This window comes from Chanodichthys erythropterus, chromosome 8 (genome assembly GCF_024489055.1).
Source record: "Chanodichthys erythropterus isolate Z2021 chromosome 8, ASM2448905v1, whole genome shotgun sequence".
Classification (NCBI taxonomy): Eukaryota; Metazoa; Chordata; class Actinopteri; order Cypriniformes; family Xenocyprididae; genus Chanodichthys; species Chanodichthys erythropterus.
The window spans coordinates 29,174,699-29,198,048 of NC_090228.1; the positions used below are offsets into that span (position 1 = coordinate 29,174,699).

The 23,350-nt window shown below is 38.9% G+C and overlaps 2 protein-coding genes across 4 annotated transcripts; one reads left to right on the top strand and one right to left on the bottom strand.

Moving 5' to 3' along the window:
* Positions 1 to 397: 397 nt before the first annotated feature.
* On the bottom strand, positions 398 to 9,932 carry LOC137024676 (cerebellin-2-like). 2 transcript variants are annotated; one of them, XM_067392488.1, is made up of 3 exons: positions 8,728 to 9,932; positions 1,727 to 1,858; positions 398 to 1,515 (listed from the first exon to the last, which is right to left on the bottom strand). In XM_067392488.1, the coding sequence occupies exons 1-3, from the start codon at positions 9,158 to 9,160 to the stop codon at positions 1,232 to 1,234; spliced, it is 849 nt and encodes a 282-aa protein (XP_067248589.1). In that variant the 5' UTR covers positions 9,161 to 9,932; the 3' UTR covers positions 398 to 1,231. The 2 variants fall into 2 exon arrangements, with proteins under 2 accessions (XP_067248589.1, XP_067248588.1); XM_067392487.1 differs by lacking the exons at positions 398 to 1,515; positions 1,727 to 1,858 and adding an exon at positions 3,596 to 6,348 and having other exon boundaries at positions 8,728 to 8,865.
* LOC137024679 (zinc finger protein 585A-like) lies at positions 1,306 to 23,138 on the top strand. 2 transcript variants are annotated; one of them, XM_067392493.1, is made up of 5 exons: positions 1,306 to 1,429; positions 15,985 to 16,165; positions 16,309 to 17,595; positions 18,117 to 18,265; positions 21,742 to 23,138. In XM_067392493.1, exons 4-5 carry the CDS (start codon positions 18,181 to 18,183, stop codon positions 22,983 to 22,985), a joined length of 1,329 nt encoding a protein of 442 aa, XP_067248594.1. In that variant the 5' UTR covers positions 1,306 to 1,429; positions 15,985 to 16,165; positions 16,309 to 17,595; positions 18,117 to 18,180; the 3' UTR covers positions 22,986 to 23,138. The 2 variants fall into 2 exon arrangements, with proteins under 2 accessions (XP_067248594.1, XP_067248595.1); XM_067392494.1 differs by lacking the exons at positions 1,306 to 1,429; positions 15,985 to 16,165; positions 16,309 to 17,595 and adding an exon at positions 17,999 to 18,021.
* The last annotated feature ends 212 nt before the right edge of the window (positions 23,139 to 23,350 follow it).

Sequence of the window (23,350 nt, forward strand, 5' to 3'; positions counted from 1 at the left end):
CAATTTTTGATTCTAGGGCACCTTTAAAACCTATTACGACCTGTGGGAAAATGTCAAACATGTTATAACCTACAGTTTTCTCCATTATATTGTAACATATGGAAAACGTGTGATGTGGTGTGAAATGCTGAAAAAGAAGGGCTGACAACTCCTGTGGACTGATATTGGTCAAATACAAGAGACATGCAAAGTTATAAATTATACAAAGAAAGCAATCAAAGAACACTCCCTTCATAATCGCTGGTGGCTTGGTTTTGGTTAACCTAGCTCAGTGTAATTGTCCAAGGTGATCTCTGAAAGAGACCTTTGTATATTGGACTTTGGAGCCATTTCATATGGGCACGCTCTGGTCTGGGATAATCTTGGACTATACCTTGGGGACTTTATACAGCTGGAGGATAACCTGTTTTTTGTGGGGACTTGAACCAGTGGATTTATATTTTTTCTATTTTTGGGGACATTGTTTTTTTATAAGGACTTTAAATTTCCTACTTACCCCAAAGCAGAAAAGGACTGTTGAGTATCATCTTTATCATTATTTTTTGCTTGAAAGGACTGTTGGGCAACAAGCCTACTCCTGAACTTTCGCTATATGACTATTTCATTTGGGTTTATAAAAAGAGTCAGCAGATTTTTGTTATGTTTGCATGTGTCTAACAAGGGTATACTTTGCCTTACTTTGCCTCATATATTCAACACAGCATTGTTTTGGGACTTTATGTGTTTGCTGTCATGTTTTTTTCTGTTTTACATTCTTGTCAAATGAGTAAAAGGTAACAATAGTCAAAATCCCTTGTGATAATGATTCAACCTTTTTAGTAAAGAGTTGGAGTTGTTATAAGTTAACCTTGAGAACTGTAACAGTAAAAAAACAGCAGTGGGCGTTTACACGGGAGTTTCACAGCAGACACGCCCCTTAAAACAGAGCGATCAAATCAGGGCAGGAAGAATGCTTTTATTTACAAAGGAATTCCAGGAAACATTATAAAACAATGCCGTTCATGACCCCTTTAATGAAAACACTTTTGAGTCATGTGATATTCATGGGTCTGTCTCAGTGCTGAAACTCTTTATATAAATTACATATATATACAGCTTATGAGTCTATTATAATGACTTTCATACAGTAATCTAATGCAGATTTCACACACATAATTTTTCATCAATACATGTTTATTTTCATCTTAAATCATACGCTAAAGCTTCTGAATGACTGGAATCACAGCTCCTGTTATTTTAAGGGAAACAGTATGTAACCACTGAAAGTGTTGTGATTATTCCCGTTATCCTGAATTTTGCCGTTAGGCCGAAGTCTCACATAGACGACATCTCCAACCTCCAGGACCAACACAACTCCTTTTGAGGAGTTTAACGCACCCTGATTCTGCTGAGCAAACGCTACAATCGCATGCTTTTCATTCTTCATAAGGTAGGCACTTGCTGCATTTGATTGACCATGAGCATAGACAGAGAATGTGAACACGTACACTCCTTTCACTGGGGCTGTGAAAATACCTGAAGAAAATAATAAGAGATAAAGAAAAGAATCAGCTGTTTCCTGCATGACAGCTCAATTACCCAGCACACTGTAATGGTTTGGAAAGATGGCAGATCATTTAATTGTTTTATTCACATTAAACAGCTGCAAAGAGGTCTGAATGGAGCAGAAGTGTTTTCATTACTATAAACTGTAAACGTTTTATGACTCCACTTCATTGATAATTACCTGTTATTGGGTTGTAGGCGTTCCCTATGTTTGTGAAGACATTCCTGTAGATTAGTGTGATGTCACTGGTAAAAGGACCGACGTCTCCACTGCCAGATTGCAGCAGTGAAGTTGAGAAAGCAATCTCTCTGTCTGTTATTGAAAAACATAAGCAATATTGTGATATATTATGCTGCGAATGTTCATACACTGAATTTAACTTCATTCAAACACACAGTTTCATCTCTGTTTTCCTTCCTCAACTCTTCCACTTGACTCGGAGTAAGATTTGAAATTTCTGTGAAGAAATAAAGATTGTGTTAAATGCTTCTTTTTTATTAAACATTGGTTTACAAAAAAAAAAAAAAAAAAATATATATATATATATATATATATATATATATATATTTTTTTTTTTTTTTTTAATTAAAGTGTTGATTAAGTGTTGCTAAAATGACTGTTGTTAATTTTAACCTGTATTATAGGAATATAGTAATGTGGAAGTACGGGTTTCCTTTATAGTTTACCGCATTAGCTGAAATAGATTCTTTTGTTCTTAAGAAAATGTTTATTATAATTGAATTTATTTAGCCAGAGACACAATTTTTTCAGTAAACCAATGTTTAATAAAAAAGAAGCATTTAACACAATCTTTATTTATATATATATATATATATATATATATATATATATATATATATATATATATATATGCAAACATTTTAATTGCACACAAGACCGTTTTTACCTTTACAACTGCTAAATCTAATTATAAAATTATTTTCATTTTTGAAATACAATCATTTACACAATGGCAGTTTATTATAAATAAATAAATAAATAAACTAAATCAAAAAATAATGAATATATAAGCTAATATAGAGCATAATATATTTAGTAAAATGCTCCCATCTGGAGTTCATTTCTCTAGTGAACGAACAAGCTGTGGACACTGAATGACTTTCCTGTGGTAAACATAATGTTGACATATTGTTTACAAGCTGTTTTACTGAAGTCTTTTACATGAGATATTATACATTTCAGTAAGTACTGTATCTTTTACCATACCTTCAGATGTTCATTCATGTTTATTCTGTAACTGAGGAAGAGATTCGCGTTCACTCGCGCTCCGCGCTGCTGTATGAACTGAGGCGTCTATACACTGATCTGTCGCGCCACATCAGACATTTTGTGATAAAAATGGACACAATTTAAAAGTTGAGATTTTGATTATAATTGAAAGTGACAAGACTTAAGGCTTATTGCGATTATTGGTGTTTAATGGTGGTTTAAACTAACTCTGTGTTTGTCAGTTACACATGCATATCGAACCGAAAGACATATACTGAAAATTCACGGTGCGACTATGTGTACTGTTATGGGGCGTTCACACCAGACGCGACTTGATCGAATAAATCACGCTATTTGCGCGTAGTTGGACACTTGAACATTGAGTTTACGTGAAATTCACTTCACAACAGACGCAGATTCGCGTCATGAGAGATGCTCTCCCCCTTCTTTAAAGGTCCCATGACATGCTGCTTTTTGGATGCTTTTATATAGGCCTAAGTGGTCCCTAGTACTGTATATAAAGTCTCTTTCCCAAAATTCAGCCTTGGTGCAGAATTTCAGCTACTACAAGCCAGTCCCACAATGAGCTTTCCTCAGGACCTGCCATTTCTGGGTCTGTAGCTTTAAATGCTAATGAGGAGGAGAGAGGCGGGGCAAGGTGGAGGGTGGGTGTGGCCTTAACCATCTTGCGGTCACGGTACCATGTGCTAATGTTGACAGTGGATGTATCACAATGGCTTGTAGACATGCAGTCGTTCAAGCTTTTCAGTTTGACCCAGAATCTGATCCGGATGAAGAAGTTGCAACTCAGCGGCTACAGCAGGTCATCTCCGAATGGTTAGTTTAAAACATTGTGTCTGGATACGTTACTTCAATTGGTTTATGCTCTGATTTGCTATTGTATATATATTATATATATAATTATCAGCTATAGACACTAACCAACGCCACTAAATTAGTCAGACCTCTGCAGTGTTGGGAAGGTTACTTTCAAAATGTATTCCGTTACAGAATACAGAATACATGCCCAAAAATGTAATTTGTAACGTATTCCGTTACGTTACTCAATCGGAGTAACGTATTCTGAATACTTGGATTACTTCCACATTGAATTGCATTTTAGAAGTGTAGGAATGCGGCCATCAAATCCTGCTTACTAAACAGGCCTATTCTGGTGTGTTTTTCTGTTCCAACTGGCTGAATGTGTTAGGCCCAAGTCTCCCTGAAAGTGCAACATTTTTAAATTTTCTGTAGAGGAACAAAGACTATGAGGGTGTTTATGGAAAAGATGTTTTGCTTGGTTAAAAAAAGAGAAGAATTTACGAATTTTCCTTTTTCAGTTTCTTTATTTACTTTATTTTAAGTGTGAAAATACAAATATTCTGTTTCTGTAAATCTTCCATAAAAAAAAAGTCCAGATTGTTACAGCTGACTATATTCACATTAATGTTCTTTCATCAAGATAGACACACTAATAATGGTCCATCAAAATAAAACAGTCTCAAACTGAATGTGATGGCAAAATAATATTATTTTTTTAAACTATGCCACCAAATATAATTTTACCCTCATGAAACAATGTTATATTGAAAAACATTCTTGGTAATGTAACAACAAAGGCTAGCAGCAAATCAGCCTATCCAAAATGTCAAAGTTGAACATAACATAGGGTGAAAAACTTTTTTTCTAACATTTGCAGTAGGCATTGTAAGGTGTTGATTTTATATGAATGTCAGGTGAAAAAAAAGACAACTGGTTTTACAATAATGAGATTGCCAATTTACATGCTTTAAAAAAGCCTATGAACCTAAAGACCAATATGTTTTGAACCACCTACCTACATATTTGACCCACCTACTCTACATGTCAACACTCCAGTAAAGTCGGTTGTATCGCAGCAGGAGAGCCTGCTCAAAGTGCTTATCTGTCATTTTGTTACGATGTGGAGTGAAAATAAGTCCTCCCTGGCTAAAAAGCCGCTCGACAGGAGCACTTGATGGCAGAGTAGTATTGTACTTTAAGAAGAGGTCTCTGATCATTGGATACATCTTCAATGAAGCCAATGACTTGTCTGGATCCTGGAGATACCTCTGCACCTCTTCCTCGGCTGATGAACTTGTCATCTGTGTTGTCTCAAAAGTGAAGAAGTTTTCATCATCTTCTGGATCACCTCCAACTGCGGCATTTCCAGTGGTGCCGGCATCCTCAGAAGGCTCTTTATGAAGAAGACGAGACTCTTGGACCATTGCTGTTTTCATGGCTCCCCTCTCTTCATCAGCAAGCCACCACAGTCGAAACTTTGGGATGGTGGAAGCCGCCATCCTTGCCTCATGGGAGGCCAACACCTGCCCAAATCGAGTGTCAATGGCTTTTATAACAGCTGAGAGGATGTGGGCTGAGAACTGCACTTGGGTCAACTTTTCAGCTAACTTGGCTTTTAGGCTGAGAATGGTGGGAACTATGTATCCAAAGTAACAGTTCTTTTCTCCCTGGAGCAGGTTGATTGAGTAGGCAAGAGGTTTCAGTATGGCTGTGTACTCTATTAGAAACATTGTCTCTTGAGGATGCAGTTTGGCCAATTTCAGCTGGTCACAGATTCCATTGAGCTGACTCTCGGTGAGACTCATCAACTTCTCGATTGCATGATACTCTGAGCTCCACCTAGTCACTGAAGGTACCAAACATCTCATTTGGGCAATTTCCTCAATTGCATCAGCAGCACCTGATGAGCGATGAGCCTTATTCCAGATTGCAGCACATTTAGACATTGCACTTCTGTATAATTTTCGAGAAACACCCTGTGAGGCAGCTTTGTCAAGATCAGTTGTGGCAATAAGATTCAAGGTATGCGCGGCACATCGATGGTGAGGTGGCAAAAAAAAGTTTAGCTCCTCTTCCTCTTGCTCTTCCTGAAGAACTGCAGAGACATCAGCAAACTGCACATCATCTGTGTTATCCATCTCATCATCCATTTCACAGCCTCCATATTCACTGAATGCCTTAACGAAATTGCTACCATTGTCAGTGACTGTGGCACTGACTTTGCCTTGGATCTGGAATTCTGCATGAATCTGACTAACTTTGGCAGCAATGACATCATAGGTGTGGCGGCCCCTTGTCCTTTCACATGCCAATGCAGCAGACTTTCGATCTAATGTCTCTGGCTCAATCCAATGACACGTGATTCCCATGAAACTCCTATGATGAGCCGTCCATATATCTGCTGTTGTGCACACGGTTTGAACATCCTGAAGAGTTTCAGTAATTGCCTCCTTCATATTTTGAAATCCCCTTTCAATGCGCTGCATCAATGTTTTTCTGCACATGTGTGTCCTACCCCCACTAATTCCTGCAATCATCTCACGGAATGAGGCATTGTCCACTAAAGAAAAGGGCTGCACATCTGCAATTATGAACTCAAGAACCAAGGAGTTTACTTTACTTTGGGTGATTGATGCTGAGGTGCTGCTGAGTGTTGCTTGTTTGAGAGGAGGTGGGGTGGGCATGGCACTTCCTTCACCACCATCATCTGATGCCATTTCTGCTCTATGCAAGACACTGGAATGCTTCCTCTAAAATAAAGAAAGACACAAAGAGCACAAATTAATAACACTGAAATTGTTTTAGCACTATCCTGAACCCATGTTGCTAGCCAAGTGGTATGAGTATGCTATATTTACTTATTTATTAAATCCATGAAATTTTTTGATGAAACATTGATTAAAATAAAAAATAAAATTAATACAAAACGAAATTCACTTTACAGAAAGCCTTTGTGCTTTCTGTTTGAGGTCTCTGTGAAAGTTTTAAAGCAGTCTTTTAGTGCTGAAACACCTCATATGTGCCGCTCACAAGTATAATAAGGGTCGTTCCTTACCATTAATGCTTGGAAAACACACATACATCTCCTTCGATTAATAATAATGGCCAGTGCAGTGGCTGGGATATAGTACATAAACCTACCAACGTCCGTTGCCATGGTTTTTGGAATGATTTTACTTATCGCGAGAGGAAAAAATTAAGTTTTAGTCGCATAACATCGGTTAATGGAAACGCCGTCATTTCGCAATAGTTTTTTGTCGACATTTAGAAAAAATCGCAAAAGTTTTGCGCAAATCTGTAATGGACACGCAGTTCGTCGATATGAGTGTCATCGTGATTTCGGTTTCATATCACATTGCATATCGTTACAGACCTGGTAGCTACCTGATACAACTATAAAATAGCAAGGTGACCAGTAAAACTACAGCAGACGACTAAACCTGGCTAATTTAAAGAAAAAAATTACTTACTTTAAGATGCTTCTTCAGGTTGGAAGTGGAGTCTTTGGACGCTGAAAGGAGGTTGGTTGCTGGTAAGCAGAGGTTGCATTGCACAGATATATTTCGTTCTCCCTCTTTTTTTAGTGTGAAATGCTGTTTAAATTTCCAAGATATAAACGCATTCTTGCCCTGGCTCTGTTGTTTCGGCTCCATCTCTACCTGTAGCTGAGCTCCCGCTGCTCCTCTTCCGACTCCATGTGACTGATCACGCAAACCGCGCATTTTTTCGTTTTTATATTGGGGCTTCTGGGAAATGCATGAAGTTGCCTTAATTTATTTAAAAATATTTTTTATATATATAAACGTTATTTAGAGATTGTGAAACAGAGAAGTATCCTCATGTAATCCATTGATTTCAACAATGTAACTGTATTCTAAATACCAACTATTTAAATTGTAACTGTAACGGAATACAGTTACTCATAATTTGTATTCTGAATACGTAACGCCGGTACATGTATTCCGTTACTCCCCAACACTGGACCTCTGCCATTATTACAAATACCTTTTTGGATTGGTGCCATTGTGGAAAATGTGCTACCATGCCAACGTCATTTATCTGTCTACATATTTTATATTTCATATATCTTAAAAGTTTTTACAATCTTTCTTATTACAGTTAGATCAAGCTCTGCTATCTGGAAATGTGGAAATCGCGTGCGCCAACAGCAGAACGGTTATCTGAACAACAAAGAAATGTACAACACTCGCGTTACAGTGTGTGTATTCACACACACACTTGATGCTATCTACCTTTACATTAGCAACAGTAACTGGGCTGTATTGGCCCACATTGAGGAAACAGTGGTCAGTGAAATGTGTGGCGCAGACATACAAAACTTTGGGAAGTTGTATCGGCATATTACCAGAGAAAATAAAATGAACCCACTATTTCTTCATCGCCTTTTCTAGCCACTGGGGGACCATATGCAGGCTAGGGGAACTCATATTAATCTTAAAAAAAACCTCATAAAGTGAAATTTTCATGCCATGGGACCTGTAAATACATGTCCCAGACTCTTCCACTTCTTTCTGCACACTTCCTCTGAATAAACACAACTTGTCAGCGGGAAAGTAGTTGTAAAATACGGCGAATAAGCTCAATTTTCAATATGTATATATATAGCTCAAATTGAGTAAAGAGTGTTTTTTTACATCTTACCCGATTGTCCGACCTCCTCACTCACTTTCTTCCAAGCAAGATCCTTTTCATTCCTGTTTCTATGAAAGTATGAAGATGTATCGTACAGCGACGATGATTTTGTCCTGCATTGTTGTTACGGATTTATGCCTCTCTCACTACGTCGTAATCACGTCACTTCTAGAGCAAGCTCCTGATTGGTTAACGTGGCGTGAATTTTCGCCAAAGATCAGATTTTTCAACTTGCACGATTTGTGCGAATCACGTCATTCGTGCCGCAGGATGTCTATTCACGTCTATGCATTGACTTAACATGTAAATCACTCGCGCTTAACGCTTCATTCGCGTCTGGGGTGAATGCACTATTACACTCCTAATAGATAACACAATTTACACAGTAAACACTCAGTTTTAGATTATGCAATGTACTGCATTGTTGATTTACTTTGAGAATCACTGATAAAAGAGTGAATGTTTTAGACGGGTACCATAATTTTTCTTGTTCAGCCCTTCCAGGAGCAACGTATGTTGTTCTGCGGCTTTCTCAGCATCCATCAGTCGTGCCTCTAAAGCTCTGTTGATTGTTTTCTGCTCTGTAACGGTGGCGATCAGTTCTCTGATGTTTTCTTTCTGCTCTGTAACCGTTGCAGTCAGTTCTCTGTTGATCGCTTTCTGCTCAGTAACAGTGGCGGTCAGTTCTCTCAGTGCTGCGTGGATGTCAGAGAAGCACAGAATGCAGTTTTGTTGGCTGTCAGTTGAAGCTTCGGCTCTCAAAGTGTCTGTTTGAGGTGGATTCTGTCTTCCGTCCTCAGAGCTGATCTGTTGACTGTCCTTATTCTCATTGAGTCCTCCATCTACCTGCTGCTGGACGACAAACACAAAGGTTTCCAGCAGCAGCAGGATACATACTAAAGCCTTCATTCTTCACAGTTGTTTGTTTCCAGCTCTTGCTCTTTCTTCCCCACAGTCTCTTGTGGTCTTTTTATAGTGATTTAGCTGATTTACTGTCTTTTGTACCTGATTTTTATTGTATCAGATAAAAAGGTAGTTGATTGTTAATCATAATCAAAGGGTTGTTCCGGGTTCAGTAGATGTTTAGCTCTATAAACAATGTTTGGGAAAAAAGATTTATGCACTTAAGATAATGTTTACAATGACTTGTTTTTACTGTATCATAATAAGAGCTGTGTTTTTACTTATGTTAATTATTACTTGTTCAAGGTTCTGTCTGTCATGTATGGCTGCAGTAAAGTTTGAGGTACAACCGACAGTCTACTTTACAATAGTCTATCCAAGAGACGAATTTATCAGCTTTTCTGCTACAGGAAAATTGAACATAGGATAGCCAAGTGGTGACAGATAAATGTTAAAAAATAAAGGGCCCAAGACTGAACCCTGAGGAACTCCAGAGAAAACAGAGCTAATCTCAGACCTATGGCCACCCATAGAAATGAACTGGGAACGATCAGTAAAAAAGGCACAGAAAATAATATAACTTAAAAAACAAACAAAATGGTGAGAGGAGTGGCAGCCAAACACGCCAGCATTCCCTATCAACCCGGAAGTGTGCTAACAACAATACCTGGGAAAAACAGTACATCTTGAAAAATAAAGCATATACATTAATCCAAATAGGAAATAAAGCTGTTATTGAATAACCATGTTGTCTCAGTTATCTTCAGCTTGTTTTCATGTCTTCCTTTGTTCAGTTTCCCACCACTCCTTTGTGTACATGGTCACGTCATTATGAGTTCATTCAGTATCAGTTGTGTATCGTTTATCACCTTGTTATCTGCACTACTGAAATTCTCTGATGTTCTTTGACCGGTCACGTTTCAGTTATGTGTGTGTGTATCCCTGCCTGTTTGGATCTTATTATGAAAACCATAAATTTGTACTTTACTCATCCTCATCTTAATCTGCCTCCCTATGCACCCATTCTGTGGTTATTATGCTGAAATAACTAATATTAGATCTGGTGTGATTACCAACCTTATTCAAGGAGGAAAAACATTTGCTATATTTTCTGTCAAAATAGAAGTGTGGCTGGTGAAGACATCTTTAGCTCGCTCATTTGTTATGAACGGAGATTAACATCCTGATGTTAATGATTAACATCAGTGTCAACAGCATTTTAATATATATTTTGCACTGAGCTGATATACTTGCACCCTTTTCTGACTTCTGGATGAAATGATTTTCAACTTTATTGTCAGTTCTACTATATGTTCAGGACATACAGAGGATTGAAATCTGGTTTTCCTCACACCCACGGTGTAAAACACTAACACTGAAAGATCTGTTGTCAGAAAAGAAGGAATGGTGTTGGAATACACCTTCCAGAAACTAAAGGAAGAGCTCAGCTCAACGGCAATATACACTTAACAACTTTTGTGTTTCTACAACTGTTAATCTGCATTAATGTTTATGTAATTTCCACGCTTGGATGGCATGGTATACACCTTTGCATATGACTTGTTTGTGGGTGTCATGAATGATGATCAAAGGAATCAAGAATCTCCACTTGAATTTCTTTGAGTAGGATCAACCACTTTTATTACCTTCCTTGACCACTTCCTTCAATTGTCTAATCAGCGGCATCTTCTTCAGGGCATAATGTGTGATCATCAGAGCATCATCTTGACCATGATACTGTACCGTCAAATGTGCCGATATGCTGATTTCGTGGAGGAGACAGGGTGGAGACGCACAAACACAATCTTCTGCTGACTGGGATTTTTGCGCAGGTTCTGGCGTATGCATGGTTTTATCAATCTCAAAACCTTTAGGATGAAATCTATGGAAAGTGTTATAAATGGTCTGCAGTGAACCACAGAGGCCTGTGTTTAGAGCAATCTTCCTGTGCCATCCCATGTCAATACATTTACATTACATTACATTACATTTAGTCATTTAGCAGACGCTTTTATCCAAAGCGACTTACAAATGAGAACAGTAGAATCAAATCAACATGAGAACAACAGTATGTAAGTGCTGTGTTAAGTCACAGTTATGACAGTAAAGTGCTCATAGCAAGGATTTTTTTTATTTATTTTTTTTTTTATTTATTTTTTAATTAATACACAAATAGATGGAATGAAATTAGAAATCAAGGTAAGTGCTACTATTACTGGGTCAAGTGCTGACGAAAAAGATACGTCTTTAGCATTTTTTTGAAAGTGGCTAAAGATTCAGCTGCTCGGATAGAGCGTATCAGGTCATTCCACCAGCCAGGAACAGACCCGGAGAAGGTCCGTGAGAGCGATTTTGTGCCCCTTTGTGATGGCACCACAAGACGCCGTTCACTTGCAGAACGCAAGTTTCTGGAGGGCGCATAAGTCTGAAGTAGTGAGTTTAGGTATAGCGGTGCAGAGCCAGCGGTCGTTCTGTAGGCAAACATCAGAGCCTTGAATTGGATGCGAGCAGCTCCTGGCAGCCAATGCAGACTGATGAAGAGAGGAGTGAAGTGCGCTCTCTTCGGCTCGTTGAAGACCAGTCTTGCTGCAGGATTCTGGATCAATTGAAGAGGCTTGACAGTGCATGCTGGAAGTCCAGCCAAGAGAGCATTACAATAGTCCAGTCTGGATAGAACAAGAGCTTGGACAAGGATTTGTGTGGAATGCTCCGATAGGAAGGGTCTAATCTTCCTGATGTTGTACAAGGCAAATCTGCAGGACCGGGCCGTTGTAGCAACATGATCTGTGAAGCTTAAACAATCATCCATCACCACTCCAAGGTTCCTGGCTGTCCTGGAAGGAGTAATGGTTGACGACCCAAGTTGAATTGAAAGGTTATGATGAAGTGTTGGGTTGGCACAGACCACCAGTAGTTCCGTTTTTGCGTTTTTTTCCGTTTGGCAGAAATGGCTGTCAGGCAGGCTGTGATGCGACCAGCAACCGTCGGATCATCTGGTTGGAATGAGAGGTAGAGTTGTGTGTCATCAGCGTAACAGTGATAGGAGAAACCATGATCCTGAATGACAGATCCTAGTGATGACGTGTAGATGGAGAAGAGAAGTGGTCCAAGCACTGAGCCCTGAGGTACCCCAGTAGCAAGATGATGTGACTTGGACACCTCACCTCTCCAAGATACCCTGAAGGACCTACCTGAGAGGTAAGACTTGAACCATTGGAGTGCGGTTCCCGAGATGCCCTTCGACTTGAGTGTTGACAGGAGGATCTGGTGGTTAACGGTGTCAAAAGCAGCAGACAGATCCAGCAAGATGAGTACTGATATTTTGAAGTCACTCATGCCAGTCTCAGGGCTTCGGTGACTGAGAGCAAGGCAGTCTCAGTTGAGTGGCCACTCTTGAAACCAGACTGGTGGTCATCAAGGAGGTTGTTCTGTGTGAGATAAGTAGACAGTTGGTTGAAAACAACTCTCTCCAGTGTCTTAGCAATGAAAGGAAGAAGGGATACTGGTCTGTAGTTTTCTAAAAGTGCTGGATTCAGAGTGGGTTTTTTAAGCAGTGGGGTAATCCTAGCCTGCTTAAAAGCTGTGGGAAATGTTCCAGTGTGAAGGGAGGAATTGATAATGTGAGTGAGTGCAGGTAGAATTGAGGAGGAGATGGCCTGAAGAAGAGGAGTGGGGATAGGGTCTAGCGGACAGGTAGTAGGGTGATTGGAGAGGATGAGTTTTGAAACATCTGCCTCGGAGAACATGGAGAAGGAGGAGAGGGTTTGTGTGTTTTCTGTTGAGATGTTATTGTCAGTGTGTGGTGTGGAGAATTGGCCGCTGATGGTTGTTATTTTATGTGTGAAGAATGTGGCAAAGTCATCAGCTGTAAGAGTTGATGTGGGAGGGAGGGGAGGAGGGCAAAGAAGAGAAGAGAAGGTTTTGAAAAGTGTGCGGGAATCAGTCGAATTGTTAATTTTGGTGTGATAGTATGTGGTTTTAGCATTGGAAACATTAGTTGAGAAAGAAGAAAGGAGTGACTGATATGAGCTAAGGTCAGTAGGATCTTTAGATTTGCGCCACTTCCTCTCTGCAGCCCTGAGTCTCGACCGATGATCACGGAGAGCATCAGAGAGCCATGGGGCAGAGGGGGTGGAACGGGCTGGTCTGGTTAAAAGGGGGCAGAAGTCATCTAAGCAAGATGTTAGAGTGGTGCAAAGAGTGTCAGTAGCAGTGTTAGTGTCCAGTGATGAGAACTGGTTAGGGGGAGGAAGTGTGGATGAGACCAAAGAGGATAGGTGGGATGGTGAGAGGGAGCGTAGGTTTCGCCGAAAAGTAACATGTGGTGGAGTGTGTGTTGAGATTAAAAGTGATAAGAAAGTGGTCTGAGGTGTGTAGTGGAGTAACCAGTGCATTGTCGGTGGAGCCACAGCGTGTGTAGATGAGGTCCAATTGGTTACCTGATTTGTGGGTAGCTGAGGTAGCCACTCGCTTGAGATCAAATGAGACAAGCAGAGTGTGGAAGTCAGCAGCCTGAGGTTTGTCTAGATAGATGTTGAAATCACCAAGTACTAGCAGAGGAGTACCATCCTCAGGGAAGGATGAGAGGAACACATCCAACTCCTCCAAGAAGTTACCTAGCTGACCTGGGGGACGATAAACAACTACAACATGGATTTTAGTAGGGTAGGTGATGGTAATTGCATGTGATTCAAATGAGCCATTGCCACAGAGAGATGGTAAAGGATTGAACTTCCATTCACTGGACATAAGCAGGCCAGTACCACCACCCCTCCCAATCTGGCGTGGGGTGTGAGAGAAAGTGAAATTAGAGGACAGGGCTGCTGGTGTAGCAGTGTCCTCTGGTTTGATCCATGTCTCAATCAGAGCCAAGAGATGGAGATCTGAATAAGTAGCAATAGCATTAATGAAGTCAGCTTTGTTTACAGCAGATTGACAATTCCAGAGCCCAATAGAAATAGAAAATAATGTACTAGGTGACATGGGTAAACTACGCAAGTTGTTATGGTTACACTGCCTCCAACGTGTAGCACGCGATTTACGAGTGTTAGTAATAGTGGGAATTTGAAAGCACATATCGAAGACAGGACAAAAGACAGACAGACAAGAACACACTGTATAAAGAGGAAAGGAAAAAGAAGTGCAATACTCAAGTGCCTTGTCGTTGTCGTTGCTCGGTGGAGTCGCACAGGTAGAGTCGCTGGTCTTTACACTCTTCGATCTTCACACGAGGAGGGCTTCAGATGAGGGCTGCCGCGGTAGACTTACACAGTTATACCAACTGTACAATGCTAATTAGTTCAGCAGGCCACGCCTTGCTGACTCAGAGTGAAACGAGAACAAACGTGATTTGCAACGCGACCACACTGTAAACACACTTCCTAGCAACTACACAGCACTAAAATCAAACTAGAAACAACACAAAACACTTACAGTACAGAGATCTCCTTGTAGCTTGAATGATTCTCTCTATACACACTCAATACACACTAATACTTCATAATAATTCAAGTCAGTTTCATGAATCAACAACTCACTCTGGATGATAAAAACATCTCTACTACTCACACGGTTTCCCGGGTCTCCCTGCATTATGAGTCAACTGAGGTTGTATCTTTTCATTTAGCTCATCTCCAACAAAATGACTTTGCAGCCTTTAAATTCCAATTCATCTATTTTTCTAATCTCTTTTAGTTTCAAAACTTGAATGTTCATCACTGAACAGCGCACAAATGAATGAATGCTTGAATATTTTAACTGATCCCATTGTTCAGTCATCCTCAAGCTTAAATTTTTTACCTCTGATTGACTCTAAGAAACTACTGTCATCATTAGATTGTGTCAGGAGTTTAAAATGAAACATGAGCCTCAGCCGCATCCATTGAAATGAGGAAATGATGGTCTTGACAGAACAATGTCCCTCAGGGCGTTCAGTTCAAACGTGTGCACGTTTGGAGAAATATTAGAGGTCATCAGTTTCCAGTCTGCACTGCCGATGTCCAGTTTCTCATACACTTTACCAAACTATGCTCTGAATATTTGAAAGGCATAATGTAGAGCAATTGAATAATCTGATCAATTCAATAATGGCCTGTTTATAATTTTGACCGATGAAGGAATGGCTTCATGTTCAGAAGATGTCTCAGTTCTGGGCAGTTTTATTTTCTGTGCGGAGCTCTTTCTGCAAGTACAAAGGATAAGCATACATTTCTCCTCTGAACATATTGAGTGCCCTCAAAAGAACACATGCCTACAGACAGCCACTTCAGTTCCCTCCTCATCCAGTTTACTGCTGGTCCTGATGGAAACTCTGTCACAGCTCTGCAGATCCGCAAACACCATTGCCTCCCACATGAGATACAAGATAATGAGAGGAAAAACAGGCATTTGGGATCTATGGTTTAGGCTACATCCACACAAAACCACTCTGTCTGCTTTATTTTATTACAAGATTCTCTGCTTAATAAATACATGAACACCAAACATTAGGTCTCATTCACTAAGCATGCATTCGAACAAATTAGTGCGTGAAATATTCATTAAGAATGAATCACGATTCACCAAAAATTTCATACCAAAATTTATTCAAAATTTACAACAAAATATAGGAACATCTGAAACCACACGAACGCAAAAAAAAAACTCTGTACAGCCTTATAATCGTCTTAATATGTTATATTTCATCTTAACACAGCATTAAAGTTCACTGTAATATATAATCCATATATAAATTTACCTCAGACACCGAACAGTAACTGGCTGAGCAGGGGGAATAAATCATGCGTGGATGCAAATCTGATGCAACAAGTCATTTGTATTATATTCTGTAGGCCTAAAAGCATCAAAGAAATCTCCACGGATTGCCATCTCTAGTTCAGAGGAGGTCATTGAGGATTCGTCCACCCTTTCAGACTCCTTTCTTGAAGAGGTCAAGATGAAAAAGAGGAAACGTAAGCACAGAAAAACAAGCACTACCTGCAGCAGATGTGACTGAACACATCCGTGTATGCAGTAAGTTACTTTGTGGATAAATTACTGTTGAAGATGAAACTTTACAAATGAGGTTTTGTGATAGAGAATTATATAAAAATGCCTTTGAAAAGTAACTGTAAACACAGCAATATTTATGAATAACAGTATTCCTCTTTATTCAGAGAGGAACAGCAGAGGCATCATTCACAGATACCTTTACACTGCAGAAGCCTTCAAGAAGGAGAAGTCCATGAAATCTGCGTTTGATGCTGCTGGAGCGGACAGAAACACGATTGCAAGAGCTGCACCTTGTTTGAAGTCCCTGGACAGACAAAACAGAGACACTGAGCACATTTATTGCTCTTTCTGCACAGACCACTGAAATTAAAGACAAGCTGACGCAGAGCTGTTGCCTATTCCTCGATTGTGGTTTCTTTAAACCATTCTGGTTTTGATACTGCTCTTGATTTGGAGGTCAGGTGGTTCCTGTAGGTTTAGGAGATGTAAACAGTTCAGTTATGTGAGTAGAGTGGCTCGTTCCTCTGTTTTGTGTCACCTGCCGCTCCAGCAAACACCACGGTTTCACTCATTTCTTATAGATATAGTTCAAATCAAATGTGTAAAACCCATTCATGAAGCCTCATGGCTGTTTAAAACAAGACTTAACTTTTGTTACTTTACTTTAAGCACACAAAGACCACTTATAAATATCAAGACCACATTTTAAAGCTTTTTAGATGTTTAAAAGAAGACTTTGTTTTCATCACTTCACTTTAAGCAGTAAAGACCACTCTTGAGATGTAGTATGATACTGTGCAGATCTGAAATAAACAATGTCTAGAAAGTAAAATATATAAAACTATTGGATATATAACCTATTATAGCTTAAGCAGATGAAACGATGTTCATTGTGTTATAAATCATCACACTCTCAATAGTTATAATCACAAATAATAAGTATTATGATGTATTATAACTGTTTTTATGATTATTAATCAGATGATACAACACAGTATAAGGTTATTTATGAGGCATTAGGCATGCAGTAGGGAAGAGCAAGAACAACAGCTAGGTGGCGTAGTTGGCTGCATTTAAGATCTTATTAGAGATTTTTTTGCTAATGTGAACAGAAACTGAGATGGAATAAGCTAGCTATATTCATCATGACAAGGATTCAGTTTTAGTTAAATTAAATAATAGATCTCTCATCAACTCTATTATAATTGTGATAATTTCACGCTTGCTTACATTTAGATTTAAGCCATATGCTTTTGGAGAAAATCTCAGTGGTATTGAAAGCTTTGGAAATCTGTGACTTATCCTTTGAATCAATCCTTTATCTGATCATTTGAATGTGTTTTCTGTATGCGAACTTCTATTGCATGTGAACAGGACTTTTATTTTGGTGTGTTGACATGACGTCATAAGGCGGCGCCGCACTCCTGCATCTGTGATTCTGCTGAAGAAAGGTTTGTGTTTTTAGAGAACTGTGAAATAAGTTATTTTTGAAATGAACACTGTAGTGTATCTAATAACAGTAATGAACATAGTTTTTTATGAGTAGCGCATGAATAAAGTAATTAAACCTTTTTTTGTGTGTAACAGTAAAGGTGCTTTTCATTGATTTTGCTCCATATATTGTGAATCAGTTCATCATGAACACACTGTTTAATCACTTGTTAGGCATTTATTTTCATTAAAAATGAAGAAAATGTTCTAAAAGTAGAAGTATCTAACGAGTGTTTAATAATGATAACAGTATTCATAATTTTAATAAATATAATCATTTACACTCTACACCGGCAGATTAACAGGATGCAATAATAACAAAGTATAAATAGCATCTAATTACTACTGTATGTACACTTATTGCAAAGAACTACTACTTTAACGTGGTAAATGGAATATATCACTATTTATGTAAACTTAAATGTACTGCTATGCACTGAGAGATTTAGTTTGGTAATTATTCTCATCTTAATCATGACAGAGTGTCCAAACACAGAGAAAAACTGCTGAAGCGACTGAGATCCACGTGACACACTATTATAAAGATGGAGTTTATTAAAGAGGAGAGTGAAGATGTGAAGATTGAAGAAACGTTCAGAGTCAAACATGAAGAAACTGAGGAACAAACAGGTTGGTTTCATTCTCAGTCATTCTGTGTCATGATCTCTGTATTATTTGTATTGTAACAAAATGAATGACGTCACATTAAATTAGTAAAAACAAACAAAATGCCCCCCAAAATTTCAATGGTTCAGTACTGGGGGGGCGATGATCTCTGTGAGCCCATGAATCAAGTCTATAGGTTTTACCTGATCTCTGATCAGTTTTATACATTTGTAGATGTTTTAATTAGACATCAGTAGAAATTATTGCACTAAATCAGTCACTAAAATTACAAATAATAATAGTAGTTAATAGTCTTTTATTGGCCTGTTTAGCTGAGCCATCCATAGAATAAACAAAACAAGCCCTCAAAATTGATAAAAGAAGGCATTTTATACAGACACTTAATATTTAATCTTATTATATGATTTGTAGATTTTACTGTCAATGAAACATTTGCAGTGGGTTTGTAAAAGGTGTTTATTTGCATGAGTTATTGTAGCATAACACTGTTCTGACCAGGATTCAAACCCAGTCGAGAACACTGTCGACTTGTTTGGCACAAACAACATGTACATTATAAATGTATGTATAGTATTTTTCTATACTATATTATTTATATGAGTTTGATTTGGTACATTATTATGGTCAAAATGACATTCAGCCTCGTTTGCTGAAATCACTTGACTTTGGCAGTTTGATACACGCTCTGAACCACTGATTCGAAACAAAAGATTTGTAAAGCGTCGAAGCTTCATGAAGCAGTTTTGAAATCGCCCATCACTAGATATTGTTGAATGAAGTCATTTTGTGTTTTTTGGCACACAAAATATTTTCGTTGCTTAATAATATTAAGGTAGAACCATTGTAGTCACATGACCTGTTTTAAATCTTTAGTAGCTTTCTGGACTTCTAAAAGTGTAAATTAACTTGCTGTCAATGCAGCCCTCATTGAGCCATCAGATTTTTATCAAAAATATCTTAATTTGTGTTCTGCAGGTCTTACAGGTGTGGAATGACATGAGGGTTAGTAATTAATGAGAGAATTTTCATTTGTGGGTGAACTACACCTTTAATGGAAGATGTATTTCATTTAAATGTGTACTCACATTACGTATTTCATTACTCAGATTATAATTACACAAGAGCTTGAGTTTTATGTGTATTTAGTTTGTATCCTGAGTATGATCCAATTTTTTATACATCACTTCAGGGCATGTGCGAAACAACACATCATCAGTGTATAAGCATATCTTGTGTTCTGCACCCTTGACTACCACTTTACTTGTATATCATCTCTGAATAGCTGTGCCATTGGCTCAATAAATAAAGCAAATAGGACTTAGTGGGCACCCTTGTCAGCTTCCCCTTTCTAAAGTAAAATTATCTGAAATGTCACCATAAATTTGAATTCTTTCTGTAGGGGTTGAATATAAAGATTTAAAATTCATTTCCAAACCCAAAACATTGCAAAACTAAATATAAGAAACCCAAGCTCACTGAATCGAACGCCTTTTCTACGTCTAGAGTAATTATGAGGTTTAGTTTTATTCTGAAATATATTGTCAATTATATTTAGGGTTCACCATATATATAATTGTATGTTTGTCATTGTTTTACAAAACCTGTTTGTTTTGTATCTATTAAATCTGGAAGAATGTGTTCTATTTGTTTAGCCATTATAGATGCATAAAGTCTGTAATCAATATTTAGAACTGTAATAGGTCTATACAAGCTACATTCCATCCTATCTTTTATTGCCGCCTCCCTCCAGGATCTAGGGGGGGTCACCTTCCTGTAAGGAGTAGTAAAAACATCCATGAACCATAGGCATCACTTGTTCCCTAAATGGAAAACCATCACACTGCCTCAGCAAACACAAGGTCCAAAATGCTAGGTGCAGATGCTTGATTCTGATCCCTCATGCCGAGTTCAGACTGTACGATTTTAGCTCGCCGACAGGTTTTGAGAAATCACAGGCAAATCGGTGCTCGTTCACGCGAGTGACAATCACGCAGTGTGAATGAGCAAAGACGCGATCTGAGAGAATCGCCGACGAGTCGCCGACGCCCGTGAGATATTTGGCATGCTAAATATCTGGACCTGTCGGCGATTCAAAATCCTGCAGTGTGAAAAGTGTTCTGACTGAAAACTACATCAGCGATGACCGACAGCCAATGAGAGAGCAAGATACAGAGCAGCGGGGAGTTCGGGGAGGAGTTATAGACCACAACATCAGCAAGCATGGCTTCGTTTCAGATAAACATTACAATTATATTAAACAGAAACAAAGCACAAACATTTGCTTGACCATCCGCAACAGCAGCACATTGAAAAGTTATGTATTTAGCTCCAACTGTCATTGCGGAACACACAATCCTTGTTCTTCGAGTCTCCCCAAACATTTCCTCCATATTCTTCTTTTCTTTATGTTGTATTCGCTGCAAATCAGCGCACAGGCAATTTGTATTTCAAGCTTCTTGCGGGCTACTATTTTTAATAATAATCCCACCGTGTGTCTCAATCAGCTCCCTAGTTCAGTAGTCAGGGCACTGATCAGGGTATCAGCCACATTCACTTTCATTATGTACTGATTCACTACCTAGGGAGCTGATTGAGACGCAGGGCCAGTCTCACGTGAGAACTCCGGTCTTGAACGCATGATATCGCGTTGTTTCCTTGTCATGTCTCGCGTGTGTTTGGTTGTGAAAAGTAGTTTGCGTGCCAGACAGAGTTGTCGGCGATTCTTACTATTGTAAAGTCACGCAGTGTGAAACCTTCTGTCGCCGATCCATCGTGCAGTTTGAACACAGCAGCGACTGAATGCTGGCCAAGATAGTCATGCAGTGTGAAAAGAACAGGGACCCGACTACTTTGAAAATCGTGCAGTCTGAACTCGGCATTAACATGACTCGTATACATATTGCATGTGCATATACAATTCTCTAAAGAGCTGTCAGCACTCACTCTGCACTCGAGCCAATATCATCATATGCACTTAGACAAGTGGATCCTGAAGACAAAGAAGCAAATGTCAACTTTATTGTCGTGTTTTCACACATGCTTCAGACACCGGTCATGCCTGAGACATTCCCCAAAGTGTCGTCTAGGAGAAGAGAGAATTAATACATAGAATAAACCCTATAAAAGGAAATCAGAGGGGAAAATTGGATACACGTTTATACATTTCTCTTGCGGTTATATATAGAACATATAGGATTAAGAGGGTTCATTTGTCCTTCTCAGAAAGAATGAAGTCAGAGTCACGAATTCTTGACAGTCATAAAAAAGTTATTGTGTTCTGTAACAGGACACCTAGTTCTGTCTGTGTGTTAGCTTCATTTGGGATGCTAGTTGCAGTTTTAGGGGGATGGGTTTACAGAACTTTGAGAGAGTGAGTTTCTGGATTATTCATTAAATATAATGAATAATTGTGTGTCTGATTGATCCAGATGCTACACATCAAACCAGTGTTAATTTGTTTTTGTTTCTTTTCACGCTAGATCTGATGACGTTGAAACAGAAGAGTCAAGTAATTGAAATGGAAGAGAAAAATCAGTACTTAGTTAGTTACTCACAGACTCATAAAACAGAAACTAGAAACCTCCAGATGAGAGTTCACACTGGAGAGAAGCCTCACACCTGCAAACTGTGTGGAAAGAGCTTCTCACTAAATGGAAGTCTTAAAGTTCACATGAAAGTTCACACCGGCGAGAGGCCATTCATATGCTCTCAGTGTGGAAAGAGATTTAAACAGAAAAGAGACCTTAAAGTCCACATGACGGTTCACACTGGAGAGAAGCCTCACACCTGCAAACTGTGTGGGAAGAGCTTCACAGTGAAAGAAAACCTTAAAATCCACATGAGAATCCACACTGGAGAGAAGCCTTTCACCTGCAAACTGTGTGGGAAGAGTTTCTCACAAAACGGATATCTTAAGATTCACATGAGAATTCACACTGGAGAGAGACCGTTCATATGCACTCAGTGTGGAAAGAGTTTTAAACAGAAAAAAAACCTCAAAGTCCACATGAGAATTCACACTGGAGAGAAGCAGTTTGTTTGTGATCAGTGTGGAAAGAGCTTCAGAAATAAAGCACACCTTAATTATCACATGAGGATTCACTCGCGAGAAACAAGTTTTAAATGTCATCACTGCGAAAAAAGTTTCACAGACAGGATTCATTTTAAGGATCATGTGAAAACTCACATTGTGGTGAAGCCTTATGTGTGCCATCTCTGTGAAAAGAGTTTCACAAAAAGAGTACACTTTGAGAATCACATGAGAATTCACACTGGAGAAGCATGTTTCACCTGCCCTCAGTGTGGAAAGAGCTTCACAAAAAGAGTAAACTTTGAGGTTCACATGAGAGTTCACACTGGAGAAAAGCCTTACACCTGCCCTCAGTGTGGAAAGAGCTTCACGCTTAAAGGCAACCTTAAGATTCACATTAGAGTTCACACTGGAGAGAAGCTTTACAAGTGTCTTCAATGTGAGAAGAGTTTCACAAGCAGAGCAAACCTTGAGGAACACATGAGAATCCACACTGGAGAGAAGCCTTTCACCTGCCCTCAGTGTGGAAAGAGCTTCACGCTTAAAGGAAACCTTAAGATTCATGTGAGAGTTCACACTGGAGAGAAGCCTTACAAGTGTCTAGAGTGTGGAGAGTGTTTCACATATCACACAGAACTGAAACGGCATTTGCAAACTCATTCTGAAAAGAAAATGCCATTTTCCTCAGTGTGACAAGAGGTTTAGAAAAAGGAGCAATTTCAACAATCATCTGAGCGTTCGCTCTGGACAAAGCCAGTTTAATTGTGATCAGTGTAATAAAAACACATTTCGCATATATAAAAAAAGTAATGTAAATGTGATGTGTTTGTGTTCTTTATTAAAAAGTATGGCAATAAAAAATGTGTATCTGTTTGAAATCAAGGCTACTTTCACACCACAGCTGAATGTGGGCTTCATCTGATTGTCCACCTTCATGACTACTTATATGACTTTATATCATTCACCTTGTTATATTTTATATTTTGTGTATATTTACTCGTGACCACACCTGTCCATCTTCTTTGTTATAGTTTCAAATATTAAAGGGAACCCTGGGT